General features: G+C 38.8%; 1 protein-coding gene across 1 annotated transcript; it reads left to right on the forward strand.

The window, feature by feature from the left end:
• The first annotated feature begins 8,035 nt into the window (after positions 1-8,035).
• On the forward strand, positions 8,036-9,418 carry LOC114364421 (uncharacterized). The gene is made up of 3 exons (XM_028320590.1): positions 8,036-8,213; positions 8,590-8,806; positions 9,217-9,418. Exons 1-3 carry the CDS (start codon positions 8,036-8,038, stop codon positions 9,416-9,418), a joined length of 597 nt encoding a protein of 198 aa, XP_028176391.1.
• Positions 9,419-9,898: the final 480 nt, after the last annotated feature.

Consider the following 9,898-nt stretch of genomic DNA (forward strand, 5'->3'; position numbering starts at 1 on the left):
GCGAGCGGTGACTCTTGTTTTAGCCTTCCTTGTAATTACAAGATTCGACTCCGGAATGTGTCAATAATAGGAATTTCAGATCAGCATTAATTCCATTGATATAGGCAATTGGGAAAGATTGAGAAAGATGAGTATTTTGTACAAAGATTTGAGTAACTAAAGTGTTACTCATTTTTAACTAGACTCTTTATAAGTATTCAAGAGTCTAGTTCTAGAATTAATATTTGAGATTCAATTTAGGGGTCGTGTAGAGCTCACTTTTGTGGTGGTAGCCATTTGGTAAGGTAATTGCTTTAACACTATTAAATGTAGGTTTCCTATGTTGTATCGCTCACTGTTTCACTATTGCATCTTGTTTATGGACTTGGAATGATACCTTGGATGTCATTGAAATACCATCAGATGCACATCTTCTAGGCATATACCAAATAGCAGTTCATGTAGATAATCCAAATCCATCATAACGAAGAATAAAACACAGTATTTTAATAAACAATACTAATACTTTAAACTGCAACTGTGCATTTGTTGTGCATCCACAATGTAGGCAGAAGCGAGGGTGCTCCACGACCCTCGAGCCGGCCCCGAAAGAGTTGACAACACTCTGCGACGAATGCGGCGTGGAGGTACAGCTGCTTGATGCGACATTTAAAGAAATACAGACAAGAAGTATAAATCATCGTTATCGTCATCAGGTCTGTACCACTGTTGCAGACGAGGCGAAAAAAATCGGCAAGACCTGGAGCGAGATTAAACGTTGTGGACGCCCTCTGCCCCATCTAAGGGACATAGGACCTTAAGTCAAGTGTCAAGCAGGAGAACGACCTCTTATTTACCTAAGACAAAATGTAGGTCTTGGCCCCATGCTGGCCAAAAGAGTAGCTTTTTTATATTGAACTATACTTACATATTAAAGCCGCTGGAGGCCTGAGTTTGCGTTTGGACGCAATTGATTTATCATCTATAATATCTTCCTTTAGAATCAATCGGTTTGATGAAGAATCATTCAAATAAATTTCATAACTTGTAGGTAGAAATATTACCGGTCTACGAAATGAGAGAATGATACTCGTAGTTATCGAACTAGACGTCTGTCGTCTACGCCTCATTGAAGAAAAAGAAGTTTTTCTTTACTTTTTCGCTCGGAGTCACCAGCATTAATCAAAATCTACACGGGAATGTTTTCCTATCTAGAATTTCTTTATCCATGGCCTAGCTAGTCTTTCTATATGGCCGGATGCAGGAGCGGTAAACATTTGGTCGCGCGGTCGCTGCACTAATGTTACTAAATGGTTGAATTTAGGTTGAACGCCCCTGCACACACAGATTTGGAAGGTGCAGGCTAAATACGGTCGGGCGGTATAGAAATGTTCTTTTATTAGGTTGAATAGAAACAAAATGGAAGCAGCTGGGGAAAAAAAGAGGTAAAAATTAAATCCGGTTTTGTAAAGTTTTAAAGTTACACGTATTTTCTTGAACTTTTTTAAGATACTCGTAGCTAGCTCCGTATTTTTAGAGCGCACAAAAACTAGCTCACTCTTGGAAATATTAAAATTTACAGTAATTACAGTTAATGGCGTCTAAGAAGTTTATGTCGACGTTTTTTAATAAATGTTGCAGCTAAATAAGCTGCTATTAGAGTAAATACAAATGAGTAGGTTTTCTATGAAGATAACCTACTCATTTGTAATTTACTCTGCTGTTATCCTATAATATTAAATAATTACACGCAATCAGAAAATCTCAAACACATTTACGTAAGTAGCTAGTTTAGTTAATAACTCAAAAAATATCTCTAATAGCTTTATTCACATTCATACATTCGTAAACAGGTTAACAGTCAAAGGATACGTGAGCATATGTCATTCCGCCCGACATTTTTTCGTAGTCTAACAAGTTTCAAACTCGTCCGTGCTCGGTCGCCTTGAGAATTAGAATAATTTATCTATGAGATTTCCCTCAGGACACGGCCAAGACAAACGGGATAAAAGTCGCTTCCGAGGCTGGAATGCTCGGGAACTGAGGAAGTTAGTATGTGTTTACATTGTTAGAGCGAATGCTCGGTAGAGTTGGGCGAGCGTGTTTCGGCGAGCAAGTGAGCATTCGCATGTTTGATTTATCGATTTAATTGCCATCAGCTTCGGCAATAGCCAAAAACCCATAGGATTTATCTTATTCCATTAAGCTTTGTTGGTAATGGTTGCCAGATTTTCGAAGAAGAAATCAGCCACATTATAAAATCAAGTAAGTTTTATAATGCAATACAACCCTATTACTTGTTTAAATTAAGAGATTAATAAGATAATATGAATAAATATCAATCTTGTAAATAAAATAATACGGACTGAACTGTTTTGGGTAAATTTTTCCAAGTATGGAATTGTAGGTACTACATTATTAATAATGCCCGTAATTCTTGTTGCCTTTGTAAAATTCTCAGAAAGACATCATTTTCGCCCGCCCCTCGGTAATGTATATTTAATTTTTATCAGTGCTCAAAGCATTTTTGGTTTCAGTCTAGTCTAGACAACTATTAATAACGGACCTTCAAGCCATTCATATTGAAATTAAAATTAATGAGCCTACCTATACATTTTTCTAAAAATGAGTTGTGTTAATAACAAGAATATTTTTAATGGAACGTAATTGAAATTTGAAATAACTGTAACACTTCTACACTTTCTTTTATGTTAACAACACAAAAAACGATAATTTCTTAGAGCCATTTGTCCATATTTTCTACAAACAGCAAGAGCTGGCTTAGCCTTTAAAAATTTTGACACAAAACGCGTTAAAATCAGATATAACTTAATTCTTAAATTGTCAAGAATTAGCACTTTACTATGGTACGATTGGGTTAATACTGGGACGTGTAAAAGTTCTTTTTACGTGTAGTAGGTACATGTGTAAAATGAGTTTTTTGTCTTTCCTTCTAATACGTCGATACCTTGTACTCAGTTCTATTCGTTTTACTTAGGTACGTATGGTGGACAAGCCTCAAAGAAGCTCTGAAAGGCTTTGTTGTAAGTTACATGTCCCACGAACTTCGCGTGTGCATTTTTGAGAGATGTAACCCATCTGCTGTGACGTGTCACGTGACTATTATGTTTGTTAGAGCTCTTATTTTATTCTCTTCCAACTTGGCACGAACGCTTTTTTAACTTTGAAGCATAAAAGAGAAAAATCTTCTTGGAATATAAAATTTTTGCCTGAAGACACTAGTGAAAAGTTATTGCCCAGTAAAGCATCGTAATTCTCAAGTTACTTAAAATCAGATCAGATTGATATCAAACTCAGGCTCAGTTCCAAGTAAAATAAACTAAAGATCAAATATATCAAATATATACAGATAAAAATCCTGAATCAATTGGTGTAGTCTTGATTTATGGCTTCTAATGCTAGAGAGGAAAAGTCAACTTATTGATGTCATGCAAACCCATTATTAGCACAAAAACCGGCAAAATATTTAGAAATACTCTTCGTTTGTTCGTAGATCTATAGAAAATATAATTACTTACAAAAGGATTATAGCCGTAACATTCAAACCATACGTTTTCATTCTTTTTAGGCTTTTTACGAAGGTACAGTGAAAACGAAACTGACAGACAAGCTAACTTTCTCTCGCAAACACGTAAATCTGTTATTTTGTTATTATTTTGTTATTTATTTATATTAGGGAAACAAACAATTTTGATATACAGACAAATAATCACACAAAAAAATAGGACAGAAATCAGCAAATCTGTGTCATATATACATGGGTATATCATTTAAAATCCATTTCATAAACTGAAAAAGTCAAGGTAAGTCACTCAAAAGATCTCACAGTCGGTTGCTTACCCTTCCATTCAGTCTGCCTCTTTTCTTGAAGTATCATTTTATTAAAACTCGAAATATTACCGTAGCTAAAATATTAAGAAGCTATTTTGGTATTGCCAGCGAAATATAGTGAATAGTAGACGCGTTTGAAAGATGATTTATGTCTAAATATTTTGATGCATAATACGAAAAGCAAGTTATTCAAATAAAGTGATGGATGGGTGTGTATTTCGTATTTGAATTTGCTTTTCATAATAATTTACGTTGTTTACTATTAATGTACAAGTAAGTACAAAGTCAAAACAACTGGAATAAATATGTAATAATAATACTTCTAAAGTGAGACTTGGCACAACAGTTTTTTTTAATGCATAACAAGGCAGACATTTAACCACAATCGCACCTAGGTGGACCGACGATCTGGTGAAGGTCGCGAGAGGTGCCTGGATGCGAGCGGCGCAGGATCGGTCATTGTGGAAATCCTTGGGGGAGGCCTTTGTCCAACAGTGGACGTCTTTCGACTGAAACGAAACGAGGCATCCGCTAAGAAAGGATTTTACGAAACTCCACCCCTAAAAGGGGGTAAAACGGATTACACTCGTACTAAGTCGCGGGCGGCCGTTAATCTTCAATAAATAAATCTGTAGAGAGGTAAATTCTGTACATGAAATATATTTTCAAAATAACTATCAGGGGGTGATTAGTGATCGATACCGATGCCAAAAATGCAATCAGTAAAATTTTTGTCTGTCTGTCTGTCTGTCTGTCTGTCTGTCTGTCTGTCTGTCTGTATGTTCCTTATAGAAACAAAAACTACTCGACGGACTTTAACGAAACTTGGTACAATTATTCTTCATACTTCTGGGCAGGTTATAATATACTTAGGAATTCCCACAGGAACGGGAATTAGCGGGAAAATCCTTTTGTATAAAAAATCTAAACGGCTTAATAAGTTAGATGATTGAAATTTGGCATGCAGGTACCTTAGTAAACTTAAAGCTTAGTTACAACAGGATATTGCAAAATTCTCACGGGAACGGGAGTTAGCGGGAAAAAACTTTTGTATGAAAAAATCTAAACCGCGTAAGACACGGGATCCACGCGTACGAAGTCGCAGGCGGCCGCTAGTAATAAATAAAATCATATTCCTTCGAACACCTGCTCAATGCTCACATATTACCCACTTCTTACATTTGTTAAGAGCATACGTGTCCAATACGGTATTGCTGTATCGCCAGCGTGACGTTAACGCGAAACAGGACTGACGGCTCGACACCGCGTGCCGCAGCGTTCTTGTGGATACCTCGTGAGTATTCCTTTATTTACAGGAGTGTCTACTAAAATGAAATAGCCCGGTTCGGTGAGTGAAAAATGGAAGGTAGTTTGTTTGGGAAGACAGAGCCAAAGACGGAGTATTGGATAGTTTGTTTGGATAAGAGGATTTTTTTTTTATATCACAGGAGGCAAACGAGCAGACGGATCAGATCAGCCCATAGACACCCGCAGACCATACTTATCAAACTTGTATATTTACGCCACCTATAACCAATGTAGCTGCTTCACAATGCTATGTAAAAAATATTTTTCTCTAAGTTATAAAGTTTGTATGGAAATATGGAAATACAGCGATGACAAACTTCAATTCTACGCTATCATGATGTAGGCACCTTAGAACGTCCTATAATGATATTTTTTTCCGCAATGACCTTTATGTTCAAACAACGCTTTATGTTCAAATTTATTTGGCACTAGCTTTCCGCCCGCGGCTTCGCCCGCGTCCCTGTTTTAAAAACCGGGATAAAAACTATCCTATGTCCTTTCCCGGGACTCAAACTATCTCTATAGCTTTCCTCAAAATAGGTTCAGTGGTTTAGGCGTGAAAGCAAGACAAACAGACAGACAGAGTTACTTTCGCATTTATATTATTAGTAAAGAAGTATAGATTAAAGTTATAAATAAATAAATAAACATTGCTTAGGTACTTAGGTACTTTAAAACATCTGAAATCTCCACTGCACTGCTGAATGATCAACGGTGCTAGAATTGGGTGAGATTCTCTGATTTTGAAATAAATTCTTTATTTCAGACGGCCGAGGTTATTTACTTTTAAATTGTATATTTTCGTTTCGCATTAACTGACGTAATGAAACGGCCACAGTTTAATTTCGGCAGAACCATTCTTGTAGAATGTGATTAAAATTACGTCAGAAATAAAACAGATACAGTAGACTTTAATCCAATTGTTCATGTCCCAAAATTATTAGACAAATGAAAATCGTTCGTTCGTTTCAGTCAAATAACGTCCACTGCTGGACAAAGGCCTCCCAAGTATTTCCATAAAGACCGGTCCTGCTCTGCCCGGATCCAGGTTCTTCCAGCGACTTTCACCAGATCGTCGGTCCACCTAGTGGGCCTGCCCACGCTACGTCTTTTGGCCCGTGGCCGCCACTCGCGGCCGCCCGCGACTTCGTACGCGTGGATCCCGTTTTACCCCCTTAGGATTGGAGTTTCGTAAAATCCTTTCTTAGCGGATGCCTACGTTATAACATCTACCTGCATGCCAAATTTCAGCCCGATCCGTCCAGTGGTTTGGGCTGTGCGTTGATAGATCACTATGTCAGTCAGTCAGTCAGTCAGTCAGTCAGTCACCTTTGAGTTATAGATGATTGATGATTGTGCCTCTACAAAGCAAAAATCTAAAAATCTGCCACATAACAATACAAATAAGAGTGTGTTATGCTGTACTGCATTTTCTCCCATTATGCCGACGGCTGCAAACATTTTTCTTGTACCAATGAAGCGTATAATTGAGTGGGCTGTAAAGCAACAGTGAAACAATATTTATGGGCCTGAAATGATAATAATTCCTCTTTCGTTCAAAGATGTTGTTAAGTCAAATATTTGCGGTAATAATTTGGTGTAGGTCGGCATATGCTGCGGAGGATACGTCACAGTGTAGGGTGAGGATAATTAGTAAGACGAATTTTGCGACTTAAATTTAATTTAATTAAGTGTATTTTTGATCACAACTACACACAGATTTATGCTAGTTATAACACCCTTATGGGAGTCTTCTTACATCGTCAGCGGTTATAACAAACAGCTGTGGTTACTACTTGTGTCTTTATTGAGCCGGCAACAACATCTAAACATACCCCAATCGGACCAAACTGAACTGCTCTCCAAAGCACAGAATCATATTGGTTTATCAGGAAATCAGATTAATTATTATGTACCTATATTCCACTAAGTAATGGAACCCAAAACCAACCATTTTGCGTTACAATCCCTCCAACCGATTGTCCGCCAACACAGTGAACCAGACCATATGGGACAAGCAAACAGCTGCAGCCTGCTCCTCTCGTACCAAATGCAAGATATTTTAAAACCTAGCCCCGTTTCCAGGATCACAGCACGCACTTACGTCGCGATGGTGGTCTTTGTTTCGAGATCCCGCCGTGGCAGCACCTCCCAGTCGAGCTGGACCAGCACCTGAACTCTATGAGGGAAAGGTTTGGGAACACCACAGCCGCTAGAAGGCAGATTAAGGGGTCTCAGCTGGCGCTGGTTCATAGGTATGACCAGAAATGATAACCCATCGTCGCCATGATTACAGCGGCGCGTAAAAAAGGGCTCTATTAATTTGGTTTGTCATTCTGCATCAAAAACACTAATTTATTGTTTCGAGATCGCATCTGCCATTAGAGATAAGATTTGGCTTTGAAAATTTGGTATCCAGTAGGCCTAAGATGCGCGCCGCGATAAGCGGTTATCACGCCATTTTATCGATTTTGCCCACACATTTTGACGTCGATAAAAGTTATCACGGCGCGTATCTTAGGCCTACTGGCCTTTGGAATTTTGAATTCCATCATCATAATAAAATGCCTTGTCTAGCATAAAAAAAAACTCAAATATACTAATTATACCATACGGGACCGACGACCTGGACACCTAATAGGAGCGACCTGCCCACGCTACGTCTACCAGCCCGTGGTCGCCACTCGAGAACTGGTAAAGGTCGCGGGAAGAACCTGGATGAGAACAGCGCAGGACAGTTCATTATGGAAAGCCTTGGGGAAGCCTTTGTCCAGCAGTGGACATCATTTGGCTGAAACGAACGAATGAAACTCGCACATCGAAACTAACATACAACAAACGTTCTATTACTTAGAGTCACTGATAGTTCTCTCATTTTAGTGGCATATCCCGCTATATGGACACAGTTCTGGCCCCATTCCTCGATACATACCTCAGGAACATCCAGAGCTCCTACCAGCAGATGACCAGCAAGATCCTCAGGCGGATCAAGGAGGAGATAAATAATGCAGTACAAAAGAAACTACAGGTCTATAACGAGTTGTTGCAGCTGGCGGATAAGTTGAATGTACCAGGTTAATTATTCTTTTGAATCTAAAAAAAGATAAAAGTGTCATTGCTACTACAGAATTTTCAAATTCAAGAGGAACCTGCATCAGTTTTCTTATAAGTTTTTTTTTATGGGACTGGAGGCAAACGAGAAAGTTTATACTTTATTGAGAATAATCGAATGAATATTCTTTCTTCACAAAGCGATGGGCGATATTTGATTGTAGGCTCGTAACTATATCAAATAGCACAGAAAAAAATGGTTATGTAAGAGACTGTGATCATTGTGTTATACGTTCGTATACGTTCTACAATCCACTACAATGATAGACAGAAAAAAATGTAGTCAATCCCTTTTAAGAGACTTGTAAGGCAATTCATAACAATAAATTTGAATTTTAGCGATGTGTGACGAAGAAAGGCGCCAAGCTCGAACTATAGCAAGCAAGCATGTAGCCCTAATATACTCGTGCACAGAAGATGCCAGGGCCTCTATTGCTAAGATGGGCAAGTATGCTGAGGAGATGATCACCATCACCAAGAAACACATGAACTCTGCCCTGGATGATGCGGCGAAAGTTCTGGAACTAAGCGTGAGACGGAGCAAGGATACTCACGAGTAAGTTTTTAAGTTTATCGTTTAATAAGTAAGGTATAAAACGACAATTTGATGATTTTACGAAACTCTACCCCTAAGGGGGTAAAACGAGATCCACGCGTACGAAGTCGCGAGCGGCCGCTAGTCTTTTGATAATATTGAAAATACAGCATAGAGGGCACCATAAAAGTCCTAAGCTAAATAAAAGGTAGAGTGATCATTTCGTAGTTTTGAGTACACCATCTCATCAAACGTCGGGCTATGTCAAGAAAAATTTGGGCGATATCGAACTACTAATAGATTGATAGCAATGCATACAACATACCTAGAAGGAGACTTTTTAGGCATTTTTCAGTAACTGATAAAGTCTGGAACTTGTTCAACCGTCACCATAAACATTAGCCAATCCTACTCCATACTTTTTCCAGGAGTGACGTCACCGCGTGCCTCAAACGTCTGTCTCGCTCAGCAGTGACTCTAGGCTACGAGCTGGACCTAAGCCTGACCAACGCTCGCCGCCACAACGAACAGTCTCACGAGAAGCTGACGGCGTGCAGCACCAAGTCCAAAAGGGACACCGAAGACGCTGTGTCTGATTTGAGGGACCAGCTTTACCAATGTGTTTACGCCTAGTTAATAATAATAAATATTGGACAATATACAGTCCGATATCTAGTCTTAAACTGATCAAATCTTATTTTATAAGTACCAGACAACCGATTTTTTAATGAATAACAAAGCAGGTATTTGACCGCAATCGCACCTGGTGTTAAATGAGATGCAGTCTTGGGTGGTACATAGGTATCTGCCCTGTAAGTGCCAGTATGCTGAATTGTCACTATTGTGCAGAAACCGAACCTAGGACATCTAGCATAGTAGTCCGATACGCCAACTACTATTCCTACCTGTCTTTCTCACCGCTGCAACTGCTGTATAGGGATCTACAACTTCAACCAGTGAAGGCCAAGTTTGTCCCGGGGGAAAGTTTTAAACTGTTATTGGACCCACACCATACGCGTACCACTTGGACAAGTAGCCGTCAAATAATCTAGAAAATTATTACCGTAGCAATTACCTACTAACTTATTTTCATGTCAGTTGATCCCATCTCTT

The sequence above is a fragment of the Ostrinia furnacalis genome, unplaced genomic scaffold (assembly GCF_004193835.3).
Source record: "Ostrinia furnacalis isolate ACB-3 unplaced genomic scaffold, ASM419383v2 OfSCF7398, whole genome shotgun sequence".
Lineage (NCBI taxonomy): Eukaryota > Metazoa > Arthropoda > Insecta > Lepidoptera > Crambidae > Ostrinia > Ostrinia furnacalis.